Source organism: Micropterus salmoides, unplaced genomic scaffold, assembly GCF_014851395.1.
Source record: "Micropterus salmoides isolate LMB-PRFRI ecotype aquatic unplaced genomic scaffold, ASM1485139v1 Ms_hic_scaffold_7, whole genome shotgun sequence".
NCBI lineage: Eukaryota > Metazoa > Chordata > Actinopteri > Centrarchiformes > Centrarchidae > Micropterus > Micropterus salmoides.
In genome coordinates this window covers 26,389,249-26,411,994 of record NW_024044459.1, presented here as the reverse complement: position 1 = coordinate 26,411,994, position 22,746 = coordinate 26,389,249, and the positions used below count along the sequence as shown (strand labels likewise).

Sequence of the window (22,746 nt, the reverse complement as noted above, 5' to 3'; positions counted from 1 at the left end):
GAGAACATAACTTTTTTATTGTATATATGTTCAAAAGCCACACAATCTGCAATCCCTGCCTTTCCAGTTTCTACGATTATTCACAGGGCATCATTTGGCAACTATTTCTTCACATATTTTCACACTTATAGACCTCTGAACATACAGCACAGTCACCCTATGACTGGCAGGCAATACACAATAATGTACACAACTTTATTCTCCACATACATTTGCTTACCTCCATAAAATGGATGAACAGAACTTACAGGAGTGATACATTCACATTTTTCCTCAACAAAAATCTGAATATTGCCATCATTTTCCGCCAGAGGAATTTACAGTAAGAACACAAAGTTGAGCACAAAAGAACAGAAGTTTTCTTACATACATGCAAGTTTGGCACACACACACATACGCACACAGAGAGTAGCAGGTGAATGGGGGCTTAACGCCAAGGACACACAGAAGTACAACACAGATACAGTAGATGGACTTGGACAAAGCAGGAGACACATGAGTTGATCAAGGAGCTTATACACATATAACCCAGAAGTCCACCAATATCAGCTTTGATATGTACATTATTTACACTCATGCATCCACACACACATACAGTACTCTCTCGTATACACACACGCACGTACACACACATACAGTAAATACAGTACATATAAGCAATACCCCAAATACCTCAAACATAACAGCAATATAATTTCTGCCCAATATAACACAACAGGTAGATCTGCCACGAATTAAGGTTTTAAGACTGAAACCATACAGTTCAATCCTTGTTATTCTTGCCACTGACAACAGTCAGCTGCGTTGGATTGACGCTGGGCAAAAGTCATAAGTTTTTTATATCAGTGCATTTATTTTTTTCAAAAATATTTAAATTATGTCATCAAAAAATATCTGTTGCGAAACAGCAGCACACTTCATTATGTATTTCCAACTAATTTTACAAAATCTGAGATGAAGTTGGTTCCATGGAAATGAATGCACATGTACAGTACCACTGTTGTTGTTTTTTGTTGTTGAGTAGCCTTGACAGCCTGAACTGCAGTGTAAGGGCACACTACCTCTACGCTGCGATCACAGATACCACAAATACAGAGAAAAGCAGGAGAACACAGGCAGTTAGCCACAGAAAATACAATCCACAAATTAAATAAGACTGAGAGTAACTGAATTATTATGTCAGCTATATGCCGAAAAATGCCAATTTGAATTTTTAGAAGTATTTTAACACTTTGAAAATAACAATATGATCTTAATCTCACTATCTTTTGCGGTATGCATTGAGGTTCCAATGTTGAAAGACAAGATACATAATAACTATTACAAGATAGGTCATGTTTTCAAGTAAGATTATGGCAAAACTAGATTTTAGACAAAAATCTTGGTAAGTCACAACAAATGACTGAGATCAACTGTATCATCTAGTTTTTGTTTCACAACTTCAAATGTGACAAAAATGCAAACTTAATTTGGGTTTAAGTCTTCCCAGATGATTTAAGATCAAAGAAGATTTAAGGTCAAAAAAGCCAAAAGTTTCCTTAGGAGACATCATGGGTGGCACCAATTAGTCCTCATAAAGAGGTAGATGTTCTTTACATTATTACTTTGTAGTCATGCAAGGTCATTTACACCATTTGATCAGATTATGATTCATTGTTACATGCAGTAACAAATGGATTTTTTTTTCAGGAGAGGAGGCGACATATGTCACAAAAATAAACATTTTATCAAAACAGGAATGTTTAACAAAGGAGATGAAGTTTACACCCTAATAAAATACTGTATTGGTGACATATTTCACATATATACACAAAAACACCATGATTATTTTATCCCTTTACTTATTATTCAGTTTCTGTCTGTTCCGTTGGACACTACATGACTATTGGCAGACTACTCCAGTTAAGGAGAGGCACATTTATAAAAAGGCCATTCAGCATTTTTAAAAGGAAGCTGTATGACATGTCAATATCAACAGCTAAATCAGAAGGAGAGCTCATGACAGAGTCTTTGATCAATGAGACAACACATGGAAGAGGACCTGGAGTAACAACATTTGGATAAAATGAATATTTCATCATTCCAACTTCCACAATGATGCAGCAGAAAATTAAATTACAAGCCTCAGATTCAACATAGCGTACAATTAGTGGTATAAGAAAATACAGTTTTTCAATATGGCCTTTTTGATTCTTGGTTGGGTAGGTAATGCAAAGGGCTTGGTGTCCTATGTGAATTATCTACTTTGAAAAGGTTGCAGCCGTCTGAGTAAATGTCATGTTGAGCAAAGTACAGTATTGTGTGTACAGGAAGGTGCAAGTGTAGAGTGATGAAATGAAATGCATGTATATGTGGTGGCAGTCCATTTTAAGACATGTTCTTTCTTCTTTCATGTTCATTCTTATGTAGTTGTGTATTTTGACTTTGCGCACGCTGTCAACAGCATGTCCTGTCTATGTGTGCAAGCCAGCTGTCATACAGCTGTGTCGTGTGACCACTCCATCTAATCACCTATTCCCTACGTTGTCACACAGCAGGCTGGCTGTGCTCATTACAGCTTGTTTTTCACTTTTCTCCCCATCTGGCATGTCTTAATAAGACTGTATCAATATTAAAAGCCTTGAGCTATAACCATGCAGTGACTCCACACAAGGTTATGGCTACAGCTGGAAGGTGCAGCCAGTCACTGAACAAAACTCCACCAAAGTCTCAGTACCAAAATCTGTGCAAACTCTCAGCTCTGTCATGTGAAAGCAGAGCTTGGAATTGACTAACCAGGATTTTTATGATTTTTATTTGTATGAAAAAAGTAAAATACACTGGGAAAAGGTCGGTTACTATCCGGCTTTACCTACGGTACTTTTGCAAAATGTGATTAAAAGTGTTAAGATATGTCTGAACCAAGCCATTTGCACTCCTTGCTCAACACTCCCTGGGCTTCCTCTTGAACCCACCCAGGTTTTATCCAGGCTATCCTAGCTGATAAACACCAAGCTGGTGTTACATGAGGACATTTGCCCTGGTGTCAGGCAACCGGAGAGCAACCAGTCCTCCCCCGACGAGCACAGACGAGGCCATGAGGATCGGGATGGCCTTTGTGATTCCAACAAGAGAACCAAAAATCAGGTTCCCCAAGACTGCAGCCAGCTTACAAAGAGCGTTGCAGAACCCAAAACCTGTTCCTCTGGGGAGAGAAAAATCGATGACAATAGGTGAGAAATGCGTTAAAATTGACTGAATCATCCATGGCATGTACTTATCTATTGTTTATCTCCTCACCTCCTGACAGTAGGGAATGACTCAGTTGTGACCACATCCAGGGAGTTCCAGGCAGAAATGCTCAGGCCGTTGTAAAGGCACAACATGAAAATCATCATGGACTCGCTGGTGCCAAACCACAAGAAGAAACAGCTGATGCCTGAAAGGACCATAGAGCCACCTGATGGACATACAAACACACACACAGGGCAAAAGTTGTAAAGTGCAAATGGCATTCATTTGTATAATGTTCAGCTAAATTATAGGAAATAATCAAAAATTGCCTCTCACACTCAATGAGAGATGCCACACACATAGCATGAATCATTTCAACATCCTACAGTCAGTGTGAAAACCAATTACTCAAGTGCACACAAAAACATCCTCCATTCCTACCTAACATGGACAGACGTCCAATTTTGTCCATGAGAAGGGCGGACACAATGTTGCCTGGAAGAACAGCCAGGGTCCCCAGGAAATTGATGAAGTAAACCCAGTAGGCACTGTAGTCATCATCAAACGTCATCTGGCATCCCATCTTGTTGTGGGTGAAAGTGCTGTTGATCACCTCTGTGCCATCTATCAACTTGGATTCATCGATGTCTACCCAAATAATACAAAAATAAAAAATAATCAAAATTTTGCAATAATAAAACAGAGCCAATCTCAAAGAATTATATTGTTTTCTTGTCTCACAACTGTTTGAAAATGTTTTTTTTTCGCCATGATAGGGCTATGCCTGATGAATCAGAAAACGTACCACTCCGGCTGTGTATTCATGTCAAAGTAAGACTACAAGAAACTGTAATCCCAATATCTCACCTGTGTTAAAGAAGTAAGCATCAATGAAAGTACAGTTACGGAAGAAGGAGCCCACCGATGTCACATCATCAAAGTAGCAGTTCCGAAAGGTAGATTCAATGAAGGTGACGGATTTCAGCTTCATATTGATGAATCTGGAGAAGCACAGTTACATTCTGCTTTTAATATTCACGCATAGTGGCTACAGCAACATTTTAGACCTTAATCTTCCTGTTTATATTTAACAGATATGTGTAATTATAAGGACCCTGTGATTTTGTATCCACAAACCCTGCTGGTAAGTTGACTTATCCTACCGGTCATTGATGAAGAGACCATTTTTGTGTATCTGGTTCTCCAGGGTGAAGTTGAAGGTGAAGTCTTCAATGCGTTCATTGTCGTGGATCTTCACTTTGGAGGCATAGTCATCTGCCTGAAGGTGTTTGATAACATCAGGGAACCAGACTGACAGGCCATAATACCTGCAACCAGAAGGATACAGCCATATCAGGATATGAAGAGAATCAATTGATCAGACAAAGAATGTGGATTTTAGACTGAGACCTGGCAAAAACATGTATAGATACTCTCTCAAATGTGCAGTCAGAGACAGTAGAAGAACAGGAGACACTTGTGGTTTCTGTTTGATTTTAAAGAGTGTTTTCAGGGTGTTTTTAAATCTCTGGCCACTTTCACTGTTATCTCTGCTCCCACTGAGACACCAGTGGACCAGTATTGATCCACAGACTGAGATTGATTTCGGGACCATGCAACTTCTGCACAGCAGAGAGATCAACATGACAGAAATGCAATGTGGCCGCAAGCCCGACTGCCTAGCGCTATTATGTGAAAGGAGAAAAAAGTCATGTCTGATTTTTCTATGGCACAAATGACATCAGAAAGACACTCACCCGAATGACAGTGTGAACCACACTATGGCTAGTCGCATCATGTTTTCTCGCATAGGGTAGTTGAAGCACTTCATGAGATTCAGATAGATCTAAAAAGAGACAAGGGACTTGTTGTACTTGATTTGATCAGAAGACACATTTGGGATCAGATCAGTGAACAGAAATAAGTTTCTTAATAAGAAAAGGCTTCTGCTGAAATAAAAACACAAATATTTACCCCATGTATTTCAGCCTTTATCCTAAAGAAAGCCTTGGAAACTGGGTTGCCAGTCTCTGACTCCATTTCCACCAGTTCATCCAGCTGTTTGGGGATCTTGATTCTGTTTACCTGGGTATGATGATTACAGTACAACACAATAGGTGTAAATTAATTTCTTGAGACGTGATCAGTCCGTTCACAGTCCAGTGGCTCTTACTGGGAAGTTGTCATCTTATATCTCTTCTATACTAGTTTGGTTCTCTGGACCACAACAAGCTCAAATTAATGACTAGCTTCCTCTGCAAGTCCCTCAAGTTTGTAATGAGATTTTAGTTCCATGCTCCGATTACCTGGAGCTCTCTACAAAGTACTCTTTAAACTTGTAATTACAGTTTTTCTCACTCACTTTAGTACATTTTTTCAGATCTGAATTGAAATTCTCAAAACTACTTGTTGAACCTCCACATCATCTCGTCACTTGTGACGTCACTCGTGCACATCATAAAAGCAATTTTTCATTGTTTTGAAGCAAATGATTATGCACAATTGTCTGCTGTTTCCTAATTATTATTTGGTTATGTCATGCTGATCACAATGAATTATACTCTCTGTTTTTATTATTCAATTCTGTTGAATAGTCTCACCCCCCAAAACATCCAGGCACATGTTCATTGCATAAGTCACTACATACAAAATGGCTGTACACGTCAAAATCAAAGTAAAAGTGTGTGTGTGCGTGCGTGTGTGCGTGCGTGCATGCTTGCATATATATATATATATAGAGAGAGAGAGAGAGAGAGAGAGAAAGAGAGAGATAGATCGTCTATATTTATCAATCACATTTTCTATACATGTCTATTAGACTTTTTTTGTGTAAATGTCTCTTTACTGTAATTGAAGAAGATGGCCGTTGTGATGTGGATGAGAATCTGTGACCTGACAGACAGGAACATCAGCCTAAGGAGTGTTTCACATGCTTACATTTCTAATTTTGTAATTTCTTCAGTTGTCAATGCCGTGATGTAAAACAGTCTTTTCTTTTTCTTTTCTGCATCACAATGTCAACAAATTACATTAAAAAACGAAAACTTGTAAATGTGAATCTTGTCTGATCTCATCCAATGTATAATTTTGTACTGTTGAAATTGATACATGCCATACAAAAAAAGTGCAGCAATGTGCATTTCCAATCATTGTCATTCAAACCTTAGCCATAGTTTACATCAGAAAACACTTACAGAGTACACTATTATGTTGATAACATGACTAAACATTTTGAGTAATTTGTTCGTAAACAATGACACAAGGACTTGTCATTCTGATGGCACTGACATGTTCACTGACATAAAGATTTGCTTTTGAGAGATAGACCAAGGATTTTCAGGAAGTTACGGGCTTTTGCAGGGAATCCACTGTGTCGTGCTGTTTGTTGTATATGTTTCGAGAAATGTACTTCCTGTTTTGCAAATGTTATGGATGATTCGAGAAATGCACCAAAGCAAGTGAGAAAAAATGCAGTTGTTTTTATATTCTTAATTTTTTTTGTATCTTTTGAATCATTTACAACTGTTACTGGACAATATTGTAAATGAGGGCAATCCCTCAATGATGTTTCAAGTTAGGTAATAATAATCGCTGTCATTATGTCAGCAATATTATGGATAGTACTAATATTGTGGTTTTTTCACTAATTTCAATTTGGTTTTCTATTTTCTTGTCCCCCAATTTGTAGCATTTAATAACTGTAATAAAAATCCAATCAGAATCAAAAAGGTAAGTGTAAACAGTGAGTATTACAGTACGTGATCAATTCAAGAAAAGTGTTGACTAAGAGGCTTTCCCAAAGTGCAGCTCACGCAGCAAATAAGCCTGAGTGACACAAAACAGCTTTCAGAACCTTCATAATTCAGATATGATCCTGCATGGTGAAAGCGTTAAAACCTGTCCCAGCGGTGGCAGAATATAAGCCTCTTTGCTTCCTTAAGCATCAGGAAACCCAGCCAAGACAGCGCACAGCAGAAACAAACACTCACGGTGAAGACTTTCTCCGGTTGCCCACGCGCTCTCATGTTGGTGTCGTGGATCTGTTTGAGGATCATCCAGGCTTCATCATGCTTCCCCACCTGACAAGAGGGAAGCGAGAGGGAGGAAAAAAAGAAGACAAGATAAATTCATGGGATCAGCACCTGTCTCGCTTACTCAGGGACTGCAGCAGTCTCAATCGTATATACTGTACATAAATACATTCCTTTGATTTCTCTAAGATGGGCCAAAATGATGAGAGTCACGACAACGGTGACTCACTTTACTTCAAAGGGTAATTATCCTGCAGCAGCAAACCTACTGTCACGGATCTCCAGGCTTCCATTTTGCAGACACATGTAAGGCCTCCTCCAAAAGTTTTGGATGACTCACACTGTTAGGTCTGACTGAACATCTGTTGGGAAATTTTCAAGTACTCTCAATTTGCCTGACATATTAATCTAGACATGTCAGATGTGAAATTGATAAGTGCAGACAGTAGGTGAAAATGACACAGCACCATTAGGCAACTTTAAAGATTCAAGAGAGATTAGAACAGTTTCAGTATGAACATTTCTTGAGCTGTAATACTTAGGGGGGAAAAACATTACCTCAAGGTAGAACCTAGGGCTTTCGGGCATGAAGGTAAGCGCCACCACAGCACACACACAGGGCAGGGCACAGACGACCACAAACACCCTCCAGCTGTGAAACTGGTAAGCTGAACCCATACTGAAACTCCAACCTGTAAACGATGGCAACGACACAACACCAATGACAGTCACGTGTGATACAGATGGATGACAGGAGGTGAATGCATTTTAATACTAATGACTAGTGAACTAAATAAACCAAACCTGTTATAGTTAAGATCAGCAGTATAAGACTAATTGAAATCCACAAATACTGTAAAACATAATAGAAAACAAATATTAAATGAACAATGTCATCAAGATTATCCAACATCAGAATAGAAATGTTCGTTATATCCCACTACATCATAACAGAGGGTAGACCAAATAATGTAAACACGATATAAAGTTGTTGTTGCTTTGCAAACTTAGCGGCTTAATTTTTACATGTCCAGGAGATACGGAGAAACAATAGCAATCGCTCTGTTTTTTGGTAAATATTATCACCTGTGGAAAATATCTGCTGCGCCCATGTTCCTGCTCCACAACCCTGCTATAATTATTATTATTAGACATATTATTATTATCATCATCATTATTATTGCTGATAGCACTGTGGCCCATCAGCAAGAAGGCTGGGGTTCAAACCCCGGTTGCCCCGGCCTTTTGTGTGGAGTTTGCATGTTCTCTGAGTGTTGTCTGAGTGGGTGCTCCGGCTTCCTCCCACCGTCCAAAGACATACGGACTAGGTTAATTGGTGACACTAAATTGTCCTTAGGTGTGAGTGTGAGTGTGACTGGTTGTTTGTCTATGTGTGGCCCTGCGATGGATTGGCAGCCTGTCCAGGGTGTACCCAGCCTTTCACCCGATGTCGGCTGGGATTGGCTCCAGCCCCCCGCAACATTAAATTGATTGATATTTGCATTATTACCACTGTCATCAATATTATTTTACTTCTCTGTAGTAAAATACTTTTACTTCTCTTTACAATCTGAAACTTGCATTGTCCTGCTGTGTGTTGTCTAGTATTTAACATATTACGGCCTACTTTGTACTTGTTTGTATTAAGTATCATTCAGAGTTCCAGTTTTTCTCAGTCGCTTTGGTACATTTCTCGAATCATCCTTAACATTTGCAAAACAGTAAGTGCATTTCTCGAAACAGGTAGTACAAACGGCACAGTGGATTACCTGCAAAAGCCCATAACTTGCTCAAAATCCTTAGTCTATCTCTCAAAAGCAAATCTTTATGTCATTAAACTTGTCATTGCCATCAGAACAAGAAGTCCATGTGTCTTGTTTATGAACAAGCAAGTCAAAATGTTTAGGCATCTTGTCAATATAACAGTGTACTCAGATGAAAATGCACACAATGCAATAAATCAACTTTTTGATGATATTCTAATTATATGACCAGCACCTTTGTGTGTATATATATATATATATATATATATATATATATATACAGAAGCCCTAATCAAATATTGTTTTACTCAACATTTTCTCGTGATTTCGAGATAACCATAATGGTAATTATAGTGTGGTTTGTTGTATCATTGGTTAGCTCACTTGGTAGAGCATAGGACTTATAGGTTTAAGGTTGTGTGCTCAAGACAAAATTTTTCTTTTTAATATTTTTCATAATCCTCTTCAACAAAGTTCTTATGAACTTTTCCCCATCATTCCCAGGCAGAGGAAATTCCTTCTCATTCAGGGGAATCCATGTAACATTACACATTTCCTGATGAGCCCTGTGCTCTACCAACTGAACTAACCAGTGACACTGGTAATTGCTTTGAAATTATCCTAAAGAACCTGCCAGTCCCTGTATTCAGCTATGGTTTGTTATCCCGTGATCACGAGAAAATGAATTATCCCATTCTCAGGGGAAACATTTGTTTTATTTATGTAATATATATATACATATATTACTGCTCACTATGTTTTGTTATTGTTACTGTTTACTGATATTGAGTATTGGTATGGAGTGTTGCTATTGTGATGTTGTTGTGGTCTATTCTTACTTTGTTTATGGTCCTTAAGAAACAACATTTCATTTAGCTACAGTATATACTTGTAGGCAAAGGATATGAATAAAGTATTTTAACTTAAGTGACTAATGCAATGAACTTATGCCTTGATGTTTTGGGGGGTAAGATTATTCAACAGAGACTGGTATAATTCATTGTGATCAGCAGGACATAAGCAAGTGATAATGTAGGAAACAGCAGACAATCGTACATAATCATTTGCATCAGTGTGTCAAGTCATTCACAATTTGTTCAAAACAATGAGAAAATGCTTTTATGATGTGCACAAGGGACGAGATGATGTGGAGGTTGAACAATTAGTTTTGAGAATTTCAATTCTGATCTGACAAATGCACCAAAGCGACTGAGAAAAACTGTAATATTCAGACCTGAACCCCTGTTTCATGAAATGTTTATATTATTTGATCCATGTGGCTTTTACTCTGTTTTGTTGAGCTAAAAGTCGGTGTCTCACTAATATTAATATTTCTTGCTAATATTTGTTGTCATAAGTGCTCAGTTCTTGTGCTGAATTATATGCCATCTGAAGCTGCACGTGGTTATTTAGCCAATCTTCAGCTCACATGGGTATAATAAAAGCAAATTATGATTACTTAATAAGTCTCAAAGAGATGCTTTGAGGAAGCAGTGACTAAATAATATTAGATGTAGCACTAGCGTACTTCCTTATCAGAGGGGGGACTGGGCTACTTGATCTGAGAGGCTGATTCTAAATGTTACTGTGTGTCTGAATCTCATACTGCGAACAAAAAGGGTCTGCAAATAAAAGATGGCATTTAAATGAGAGCACTCCGCAGGCAGAGCGGAGGGATGTGCAAGCTTAGAGATGAATGGCTCTGCAGAGGCAGCTGGGAGAAGTGCACAGGGACGGGTTAATTGAATGTGTAGGAAAGGAATTGAGTGTTTTCTGCTAAGTTAAATCTTGTTGCACCTGATTTCAGCCCACAGGCACTCTCCCAGACTCATTAATCATTGTAACATGCACACATATACACGCACACGCGGGACTTATACTCTCTCACAAAGGGGGAGATGCACATGCACATATACAGAAATAAAAGTTGGCATTAACAAAGAAAAAGCACGAAAACAAAAATTACCATCTGTAGATGACACTGACACAGCTAACATAAAGCCACACTCCCACCCACACATATACACAAGTAAATACAAAAATGTACATACATAGATAGACATCATACATTTTCCTTTTCCTTAAGCACTTATTTTTAAGCATTTTTTAACCATTCAGTGGAGCAGAGTGTAAAAGTTACAGAAAGGAATGCTCATGATGGTAACTCAGGGAAAGAATTTAAGTATATGTACTGTACTGTAATGTCAGAATGAGCCAGGGTGCAATCACAAAAATGTAGTACAATGTACTGTATATGTAGATCTGTATTTTGGGCTCTCATTGACTTTATTTTTCGAATTTTTGGGTGGAAGCGCAGCAAGGGGTTGCAGTGTCAGTCGTGACCTCCCACGTTTCTCGACAGATCGTGCCTCATGGAGATGCTGCTCCAAAGGGAATAGCACCATTATCCATCAACAGGCGTGGGAGGGGAGTCAGGGGGTGCTGAGGGGGTTAACGCTAATGGTTGTTCCAGAAAAAGGCTGCTTGGAATTAATCTCACAGCATATTAAAATCCAGCTTTGAAAGCAATGCATATCAACTGCTAAAAACAACTATTTTCAGAGGGGGGTGGGCGTCTGTCATAAGTGGCAAATGCATCCCAGTAGAGACCAGAGAGATGAATATGTCTCTGTAGAAAGCAGAAATCAGCTCGAGGGGGGCAAATGTAAAGCAGAAACTAGAAAAGGAAATAGAAATAAAGAAATAAATGTTTTTATATTTGCTAACAGTGCATTATTTGATGTACAGAACACAATACAATGTGCAAGATAAATGGAATATACAGCATTACTTACTAAATGCTTTCACTGACCAGTTTAAAGTTCAGCCTTTGTGCTCAGTAACAATCTTATATGTGATACAACACACATTAGCTGTCTATGATTGGGTTTCACTCTCATAGTGTCTGTTGGGCAGTAGGAGTAATTACTTTTGTAGACGACGTCTCGCCGGTGTGTATTCCCGCTTTCTCTGAGTCCCTTTATTTATTTCCCTGTCTGTCTCCGTGCGTGTGTGTGTGTGTGTGTGTGTGTGTGTGTGTGTGTGTGTGTTTTTCAGTGCGTGCGTGTGTGTGTGTGTGTGTGTGTGTGTGTTTTTCAGTGCGTGTGTGTACGTCTGGAGTGACTCAGAGTGAGAGAGAAGGAAGTAAAGACAGAAAGAGAATGAGTAACAATGAGAGAGAGGGAAGGAGTTGTTCAGCAGTGATTGCCTTTTCTACAGAAATGTAGTGTGGCTTCCTGCCCCTGAGGGTTACTGTGTTTCACCCATGCCATTGTAAATCTCATCACAGGGATTATGTACATAATTGTCTAAGTATATGGATGACTGAGTCAGTAGTGCTACGCTGCTCCCACGACAGACAGACAGACCGATAGATAGATAGATAGATAGATAGATAGATAGATAGATAGATAGATAGATAGATAGATAGATAGATGATCCAGTGGATGGTGTTTAAAGTTTGATCTGTAAATCTGAGCAGTCTAATGAGGATGCTCTAGTGGTAGGCTTCTTGGCAGCAAAGAAATTCCTCAAACTCTCCCATCAGTGTGACGAGGATCTGAGCAGACCTCCTTCAGGGCCCCAGCTGTGAGTCTGGCAGGGGGCTTTTGGGAGACATTAGGAGTCAGTGAGCGGAGAAGATAAATGAGAGCTCCAATGCTGTATTATACACCTGTGTTGATTAACTTGTATCATAACCCATCAGTGATACCTTTATGTCTTCGTTGAACGACGTAAAGGTATCACTGCAGGAGGCATTTTTTGCCCACACATCTTAGCGCTGTTGGGTGCAGGCACTGCAGCACTTTAGGGAAAACATAAAAACTATTGGTGAGCGCTGGAGTATGTATGCAAGACACGTAGATCCCTCTCAGAGAAAGAGAGGCAGAGTGGTAGTGAGAGTAAGAGGGAATAAGAGAAAAGTAATGCCTCTACCATCCCTTCAATGCGATATCAGCAGATCTGACAGCAGAGTTCCCTCATGGAGCCTTGTTCTGGTTTCAGAGGGTTTTCTGAGTCCTTTGCCAGTATGCTTCTGCACATCCATGTAAGCGGGTCTAGTCCTTTATTCTTAATGAGAAACAATATGATGTTCTCATGTGCCTTTCTCAACTCAAACGACCTCTTACAATGTCAGATGTTATTACGTTCAATGCGCCTTGAAGAAGACCTGTATGTGGCTGTAGCCCAGTAAAACATTATCCATGCCACTTACAGCAACACACACACACACTATCTCCCTCTCACTGACGTCACAGGTTGGCTAAAGCATGGTCTGGCCATAAATCACCTCTAGCTGTAGCTTTGTCCTATTAGAGCAAGGAGAAAAACCTAATTATGCTTGATCAAGAAGAACACTGTGTGGAGACAGAGACTGGAGAGAGAGGAGAGGTAATAAAAGGAAGGACAGAGTTAGACAGAGAGATGGGGCGAGTACAAAACAGGAAGAGAGAGGAGGCGGTAAAAGGAAGGGATAGCAGATTTTAAAAAGCAGGGAAGAAGTGGTAAGAATGCAAGAAGAAGAAGAGGCGGAAAGCTCATTCCTTCTTTTTGTTTATTTACATGATATGTGCAGTACTGTCATAAATCACAGCTGTCTCTCTCTCACACACCCACCCTCAACCTTTCAGCATGCGCCTGTTCTCTGGTATCCATACGTATTAATCTCTTAACCTCTGCCTCTCCCAGCCAGCAGCCACTCAGAGCTATTAAGTGATTGATTTTCATGGCAGGGAAAACTAGCAACTAGCCTTACAGTTTTCTAACCTGTAGTCAGGAGCTTAGCATAAAGTCACTTTGCCAAGTTTCTCATCAGTGTTACTAAACATAATCCTGTTAAGACTTTCACTACATTTAGCTTTTTAACTTGGCCTTTTCTTATTATTACGAAGCACATTCCAAAGCCCAGCAAGTGCAAATTAAAATATTTTCTAGCTGATAAACTCACCGTAGTGTGGGATGATGGCCCAGGCCATAGCAGATGCATAGATCTCCCCTATCATCCAGAACATACACAACCAGCTGAGGTGTTCTCCTCTCTTCTCCCTGGACAACACCTCTGCAAAGAAGGAGAAAACGATGGGCACAGCACCTCCTATCCTGCAAAAACCAGAGAGAATGGGAAAGTTAGTGATAGTAAGGCAGCTGGAACCCAAACCAGGGTAGAAATATAACTTTATTAATCCTTGTGTTTTACATATTTTACATAGTTGCAATCATGATATCTTTTACATGCTTTGTCTTAATGTCTGCACTTACTGGCTTGTTTTTTTACCTCCAGTTGAAGAGCAACTCAAACATTGCCAATGAAGTTGTGATTTGATTATATGCTTAAAATTTAATACACTTTATTCAACTTTTTTACCTCTGTAAAATGTTTTTTGGGTGTTTTCTATTAAAACATAATACACTGAAGGCTTACTGCTAAGATTACAAAGGAGGCAAAAAAATATGCACAACTAAGCATATTTGTCTCCCAAACATAATACAGAAAAACAAATCTTCAGCACCAGTTCCTCATGATTCAGAGGCATGGGTTGCATTGGCAGTTTGGACAGCCTTTTCAATTACTCTGAAGGTCTCTGGGGAGAGTGATGCAGATGCAATTACTGAATTAGCTCTCAAAGGAACAGTGACACCTCCAAAGAAGAGGATACAATAAATCAACGTCTAAACCATGTTTCTGTGCAGGAAGAGGATGACGCTTTCTCTGGTAGAGTTTTCATTTGAAACAAGAATTTTAAGATTGCAAGAATGTATACCAAAGTTTTATTAATGGAGTGAGATTATAATTGGCTATGACATCTTACACTTTGACTGTCAATAGATTTTACTGTTCTACGTTGGAGCAGTAGAGAAGTGGAGAAAATTACTTTTATATAGCTGGAAAGGAAACTTGACAGATGGACATAGTGAACACTTTATCATAAAAGATTCAAGAAACAGGCTTTAAGTAATGATTAAAGGAAGTTGCTTTCAGCATTTTTCAACAACTTCACCAGTTATTCAGTGGAAGTCAACAAAAGGAGTAATAATTAGAAGGGAAAAGAGACATGCCGACAGAAACACTCCTCAAACAGATTTTGCCTCAGAGAATAATTCTTTACTGTTGGTATTACATACTATATTTGTTCAAATAGTGTGACCATTCTGTTGCCAAAGAAAGAGTAGTGTACCATGTTACTTGACCTTTCACAGTTAATTTAAATGATGATTTGCCATTCTCATCGGCCCCAGAATGACCTCCACATCTCAGACTTACCCAAAGCCTGCGATGAGACGGCAAAGGAGGAATAAGCCATATCCCTGGACAAAAGATGACAGGAAGGCGAAGAAGCCATTTGTGGACATGCAAATGAGGAGGCACTGTCTGCGGCCCACTTTGTCAGACATCCCTCCCCAGAAGAATGCTCCAACCATCATCCCCAAGTAAACAACACTGCCTGGAAATATAAGGGGAGAGAGGGGTTTCATTTTTGTTTATCTTAATATACAAGTGAATGTCATACATCACCTCACATCTCTGCATGTGCAGATGTTTGTATGAGGTTGCATGTTTTTGTATATAATATTTCGGGAGTTTATCTCAATGGTCAGTTGACTGAGATGATTTGGTGCCAGTCCACTCATCAGTTTTTATCTGTAAGTTAATAAATGAGTCACCTCCCACAGTTGTTTTTCACATATGAGTTCCTAAATTATCTTCATGAAGTGATACATGCTCTTTAGGATCACTTTAAATGTGCAATAATGGATTTTTTGGCCACCTGGGGGCAGCAGAGACAAGCTGTGAACACAACACTGAAATATTATCCCGTTATAAAGTTGATGTGGCTAACTTAGCAAGCAGTTGCCTATTTTAACATCCAGCAGGTATTGGCCACCTGGCACATCCAATATTTACTTCCAGCTCTGTTAATGGTCTGCACTAACTCCTGAGGGAAGTATCGGACTCCTATACAAGCTGCTAATTGTGTGAACTGGAGATTTTGCAGAGTTTTTTCACTGTCCACTGTGGCTGAATATGAGAGCAGTGAGAGTGAAACAGAACAGTAAAGTTATGAAAACCAAAACAATGAGATGCTGTGAAGCTCCACAGAGCAGAAAGGAACTGCAGATAATAGCAGGATAACCAGATAATGTCTGGAGGTTAGTCACTACGAGCTACACCTTTCACATAAAGTGCTCATGTGATCCATTCTAAATATAAAAATATTGATTACAGCTTTTAACATGTCAATAGTTACAGATTTACCTGAGAGATTCACAGAAAGGTCTCTGCTACAGCTATTCATTTTTACAAAGCATTTCAGCCACGTAAGTACAATTATACCTTGCTCAGAGACACAGGGGCAAGACCAACTAAGAAAGATCCACTTTCACTCCCTGCTAAGGGTTTGAACTGATAACCTTCACAGATTTGCGGTTTTTATTCTCGTACTATCACCATTCATTAAAAAAATTCCTAAGTAAAAGGGAACTTGACATTTTGAAAATATCGCCTCCTAAGTAGTCAAAGCCACCCAACACTGACTCTCAGCCAAGAAGTGTTTAAGGAATCGTGTCCTCTAAATGTGCCTCCGCTGGCAAATGGTGCAGCGTCAAATTAAAATATGGAGCAACATTAAGCTTGTGCCTCCGTTATCGCTGATTGTTCATTAGTGAAGTGGGAGTTATGTTGAATGACTGACTCCACAAGGAATGATACACTTACAGGTGATGATGTTGTTTTAAAAAGACTGCTAGATGCAAGTGCTGATATCATTCAAAATGTTTTTTATCTAAGCAAACACACACACACACACACACACACACACACACTCACACATTCCCCAGGCTACCAATTAAACATACACTTTCTGACTGTATAACAAGAAGAAGAGATGTATGTATGATTTTCAGATTCAAGCAAATTTTTGCCCTGCTGCTTTTCAATTCAATTCAATTTTATTTATATAGCGCCCAATCACAACAACAGTTATCTCTAAGCGCTTTTCATAAAAGAGCAGGTCTAGACCGTACTCTGTGATGCTATTTACAGAAACCCAACAGTTCCCTCCAAGAGCAAGCACTAGGCGACAGAGGCAAGGAAAAACTTCCTTTTAAGAGGCAGAAACCTCGAGCAGAACCATGGCTCAGGGTGGGCGGCCATCTGCCTCAACCGGTTGGGGGTGAGAGAGAGAGAGAAAGAAGGGAGAAGGATGGAAGGAGAGAGAGGGGAGGGAGGCAGCCTACATAATATACACACAGAGGTACAGACAGTAAAGGTAATGTTGCTATATCCTGAATGAAAAATGGTACAGATATTTAAAGTAGTGTTAATGATAATAATTGTAATGTTAATGATTATAATAACAATAACAATAGGACTAGTAACAATAATTGGAACAGAGGGTGTCGAGCAGGAACACGGGGGCAGCAGGTGACTCGCAACCACAGATCCAGACTCCACATCTCCAGAGCCAGAAACATCTGCAGAAAGTGATAGGAGGAGAGAGGAGAGGGACGAGAAAGCACAAGACTACAGGAAAGGGAAGAAGTTGAGTTAGTAACATGCATTAATGGGATGAGGTTGCATACAGAGGGAGAGAAAGAAGAAAGAGGAGCTCAATGCATCATGGGAAATCCCCCGGCAGTCTAGGCCTATAGCAGCATAACTAAGGGATGGTTCAGGACTAACCTGAGCCAGCCCTAACTAAAAGCTTTATCAGAGAGGAAAGTCTTAAGCGGAGAGGAGTTTGATAGCTGAACGCTCTGGCTCCTAGTCTACTTTTGGAGACTCTAGGAACCACAAGTAACCCTGCATTCTGGGAGCGCAGTGCTCTGGTGGGGTAGTAAGGTACTATGAGCTCTTTAAGATAAGATGGTGCCTGACCATTGAGAGCTTTGTAGGTGAGAAGAATGATTTTAAATTCTATTCTGGATTTTACTGGAAGCCAATGCAGAGAAGCAAAGACAGGAGAAATGTGATCTCTTTTCATGGTTCCTGTCAGAACACGTGCTGCAGCATTCTGGATCAGCTGAAGAGTCTTAATGGACTTTTTCGCGCAACCTGATAATAAAGAATTGCAGTAATCCAGCCTAGAAGTATCAAATGCATGGACTAGTTTTTCTGCATCATTTTTAGACAGGATGTTCCTGATTTCTGCAATATTACGAAGGTGAAAAATCGCGGTCCTTGAAATTTGCTTAATTTGAGACTTAAACGACATGTCCTGATCAAAGATAAATCCAAGATTCCTCACAGTGGTGCTGGAGGCCAAGGCGATGCCATCCAGGGAAACTATATCTTTAGATAATGCGTCACGGAGGTGCATGGGCCCCAGAACAATAACTTCAGTTTTATCTGAGTTTAACATTAGAAAATTACAGGTCATCCAGGTTTTAACATCCTGAAGGCACATTTGAAGTTTAGCTAACTGATGAGTTTCATCTGGTTTGATCGATAGATATAACTGAGTATCATCTGTATAACAATGAAAGTTTAGGAAGCATATATAAAGTGGATACGATTGGTCCAAGAACAGATCCTTGTGGAACTCCATGACTAACTTTGGCTTGTATGGAGGACTCATTGTTAACATGTACAAACTGAAATCGATCTGATAAATAGGACTTAAACCAGCTTAGAGCGGTTCCTTTAATGCCAATGAAATGTTCCAGTCTCTGTAATAGGATCTGATGGTCAATGGTATCAAATGCAGCACTAGGATCTAATGAAACCAGTGCAGAGACAAGTCCTTTGTCTGATGCAATTAGGAGGTCACCAGTGCTGTCTCTGTGCTATGATGAACTCTAATTCCTGACTGAAAATCCTCAAATAAACTATTGCTCTGTAGGAAGTCACACAGCTGTTTAGCAACTGCTTTCTCCGGGATCTTAGAGAGAAATGGAAGTTAGATGTAAGGGGTTAGATATAGGTCTATAGTTGGCTAAAACGTCTGGATCAAGGTTGGGCTTTTTCAGAAGGGGTTTAATTACAGCTACTTTAAAGTACTGTGGTACATAGCCTGTAGATAAAGACAGAAGATTGATCATATCTAGTATAGAAGTGCTGACTAAGGGTAAAACTTCTTTAAGCAGCCTAGTCGGGATGGGGTCTAAGAGGCAGGTTGATGGTTTAGATGAAGAAATTATTGAAGTTAGTTGGTAAAGATTGAGGGAAGTAAAGCAGTCTAAACACATATCTGGTTCTACAGCCGTTTCTAAGGTTCCTGAGTTTAGAGATAAGTCGGTGCCAGTTGTTGGCAGGTCTTGGTGAATTTTGTTTCTAATAGTTATAATTTTATCATTAAAGAAGCTCATGAAGTCATAACTACTGAGAGCTATGGGAATACTTGGCTCAATAGAGCTGTCAGCCTGGCTACAGTGCTGAAAAGAAACCTGGGGTTGTTCCTATTTTCCTCTATTAATGATGAGTAGTACACTGCTCTGGCATTACAGAGAGCCTTCCTATAAGTTTTAAGACTATCTTGCCAAATTAAACGAGAATTTTCCAGTTTGGTGGAACGCCAATTCCTCTCAAGTTTCTGCGATATTTGCTTTAATTTGCGAGTTTCAGTATTATACCATGGAGCTAACTGTCTTTGTTTTATTATTTTCTTTTTTAGAGGGGCAACAGAGTCGAGTGTCATTCGCAGCGAGCCTGCAGCACTATCAACAAGATGATTGACTCTGATTGGATCCTAAAAATCTGACCACTAACTGATGACAATGACCCTGACACCCAATTGGAAAACCCCTCAGCCCCAGTACACTCTAACGTTGATAAGTAAATACAGTGTGTAAAAGACTGAAAAATAGGCTCTGATCAATGAGGAGACAAATGTGAAATGTAACTCGGAGTGACTTTACAAAAGGGCTTGCTGCTCTCTTTTAATCTCTCTCATCACAAATGGGATCAATGCTCCAACAAAACAGCATTGATTTCTCTCTCACTGATCACCATGATTCTGCTCTGGAGAGTGGAGCCTACTGCTTTAGTCTATATTGCATGTGGCATTGTGTGGTTTGGTGGTGTCACGCCTTCATGGTCATACAGTGTCTGCTGCTGACAGCAACTCCAGCCAGATTTTTCTCCATTAAGAAACTTTTTTGGGGGGTTCTGTTCCAGGCTAAAACACTGAATAGTTTACAGCCTTAGATAATATTACCGTAATGTTTGGTCTTCATCCATATCCAGACATATGCAGACGCATATGTCCAGAGAGGATATTTGTATTTGTATCCTAATCCCACACAAAAAGAATGTGAAAGCTATAGTCCTATGTGGAGTGATACGACTCAGCCGTAGGGACACTTTGTTCACACATTACAATAATCTTAATAGCAAGATGCATTTCATTTCTGTAATGTCTGCAGTCAGGTCTCTCCTCCTCTGCTGTGAGCAGATATCTGTCTGACTCTCTCGCTTCAGGGGTCAAAACCCGGCTATCTGTCACATTTGGCAGCCATCTAGATTCTCGCCTGAAGGTACCATAAATCCAATTCTAAATTTAACAGAAGTCTTCAGTCTATGCACAGTTCACACTTGCTTCATTAAGGAGAGGCTAGATCTACAGTGCCCAGGCAAACACCCTTTGGCTTCCTATTTAATTGCCATGCATCCAAACGTCCAGAGGCCTTTTTATTTAGTTTCAGCACTGAACTTTCCATACAAACAATAAACACTTAATTTTGTTGTTTGGGCTTTTTAGAGATACTGACACAATACAGAAAAAGAAAGAACCTCTGATTCCTGCTACTTTAATGCCCTTAAAAAAGAGCAATAAAACTATTGACCACTGAGTATATCTCTCACAGGACAGTCAATTACCTAATGAATTTATTGATGTTCTGCCCGACTTTCTGCACGCTATTGCTGAGGGTGATGTCAGCAGTGCCCGCACCAGCAAAGAGGAGAGTAGCATACTGTGGTGCCATATAATTCAAAAATAGCACAGCCATCCCTTAACATTATGAGGTCTGTCTCATCACCAAAAGACCAAAAGGTAGTTTGTGTGGCATTAACCTGTCATGTCAGACAATAATGGTGCATATTTCAACAGAATCTTGTATCTTTTGCCCCAGGAGGGATCTCTTTCTAATTTAAGTCACACTGCATTTCCAGAGTGATGTCAGTCCCATTTTCTGTGGCTTTTGGGCTGCAACCAATCAGTTACTACACTGTAGCAAAATCTCAGGTTGAAGATGTGTTCACAGGAAGGGTCACACTAACAAGACACTGACACAAAGATGAGACATATTTAAATCTAGGTTTATTTTTCACAATCTTATTTTTTAACACATACCGTATTTTTCATAGTGTATGGGTTTGTTTTTCATGGTAACACGTGGAACACTGATGGTGGAATGTGACAGCTCTGAGTTATGACTAAAATGGCTGTGCTATTCAAGGTAAGGTTTTGATTTAAGAAATTAAGGGTCTACTCATAAGTTCAACTCACATAATGTGATGTTTAAAAGGTTAGCCAGTGTTTTTTATACATAAAAGGATTAAATGTCTTGGATTTTTTTAGTGTGTGGTTATGTAAGTGATTTGTTTTTCAATATAAATCAACATAGTTGAAAAGTGTGCATCTGGTGTCATTATTTCCTCTGTGCTCCCAGTGAATGATCACCAGAAGCTAATTTTGTTCAGTAAATTAAACTTAAATTTAACAGTACAACATACATCATGCATGAAATGTTTCAATATTTCATTAGACTGATGCTAAGACTACAGTTAATCATTCAATACTGAACACATTGGAAATAATTAGAGCACCAGTGCTTAAACCAGAGTATTGTGATCAATGAAAACCCTTGCCTGAGTGCTATCACCCAGTACTGCCCTGTCATTGATTGAGTGTGGCTTTAAATGTAGGTCCTTTCTCAGGCCTGCAGAATAAGAGAAAGGATAAAATCAATAGACTTCAGTTTGGCTCAGCCTAATTTCAAGACAGGAAAATTGCATCTGAAACGGCAGAGGGATGAAGTCTAAAGTCTCATTTCCTTATACATGAGAAATGTACACTTTCCAAAGCAGCCATCAGACATGTTGGAAGCAAAACTCCTTGGATGCCAGCTGGTACAGACGTTTTACCATAAGAGTGTGACTGAATTTGGACTTTATGACCCATATAGACTCTGAGAAGCGTCAGAAAATGACAGTGTGTCAGGAGATCTCTCAGGCAAAAGCAAAACGTTTTGCCCCATGACACTGCGTCAAGATGTCAAAACACATCTCCAGGAATGGTTAATATTCAGCAAAACCACAGGCACACTCTAAGCACAAGACAAATTCCATGGAGTTGGTGTTTCAGTCTAAGACAAGGAGTAAAACACAGCTACAATCACAGACACGCAAACACACACACACAGGGTGAAAGAGTGCATCTAATTCACAGATAAAACTATTACAAATGTATTGAATCTCTTTTGGTGTAGCTAAACTAGCCACTGGGGAACAAGATGAAGCAGGGAAGACAAATAAAAAAAGATTATACTGGAGCAAGCAAATGCAAGTGGATGGAATGAAGGGGGGCAGGGAGGGGAATAATAGAGAGGGTAAAAAAGGGTAATGACGGAGGAGAGTTCGGTAATTGCCAGATAGGGTGAGAGAACGAGAGGATCGAGGTGAGGAAGGGGAAAGGCCCTGGTGCAGTGGTTTCTGTCTTGTCACATCCTGAGGAGCTCCCTGAGAGCTGTGGTAGCGCTGAGCTGCATCACGACCTCTTCTCTGATTTCATGCTTTGATG

General features: G+C 39.6%; 1 protein-coding gene across 1 annotated transcript in view; it reads right to left on the bottom strand.

The window, feature by feature from the left end:
- sv2ca (synaptic vesicle glycoprotein 2Ca) overlaps positions 1-22,746 on the bottom strand; it is a 34,632-nt gene continuing 11,886 nt past the window's right edge. Inside the window, exons 3-13 of the mRNA XM_038702432.1 lie at positions 15,270-15,450; positions 13,956-14,107; positions 7,803-7,936; positions 7,203-7,292; positions 5,188-5,298; positions 4,971-5,059; positions 4,377-4,541; positions 4,081-4,214; positions 3,655-3,861; positions 3,280-3,439; positions 1-3,184 (exon numbers count right to left, since the gene is read on the bottom strand). Of these exons, the coding sequence (XP_038558360.1) occupies positions 3,001-3,184; positions 3,280-3,439; positions 3,655-3,861; positions 4,081-4,214; positions 4,377-4,541; positions 4,971-5,059; positions 5,188-5,298; positions 7,203-7,292; positions 7,803-7,936; positions 13,956-14,107; positions 15,270-15,450 (1,607 nt within the window). The 3' untranslated portion in view covers positions 1-3,000. The remainder of the gene's footprint in view (positions 3,185-3,279; positions 3,440-3,654; positions 3,862-4,080; positions 4,215-4,376; positions 4,542-4,970; positions 5,060-5,187; positions 5,299-7,202; positions 7,293-7,802; positions 7,937-13,955; positions 14,108-15,269; positions 15,451-22,746) is intronic.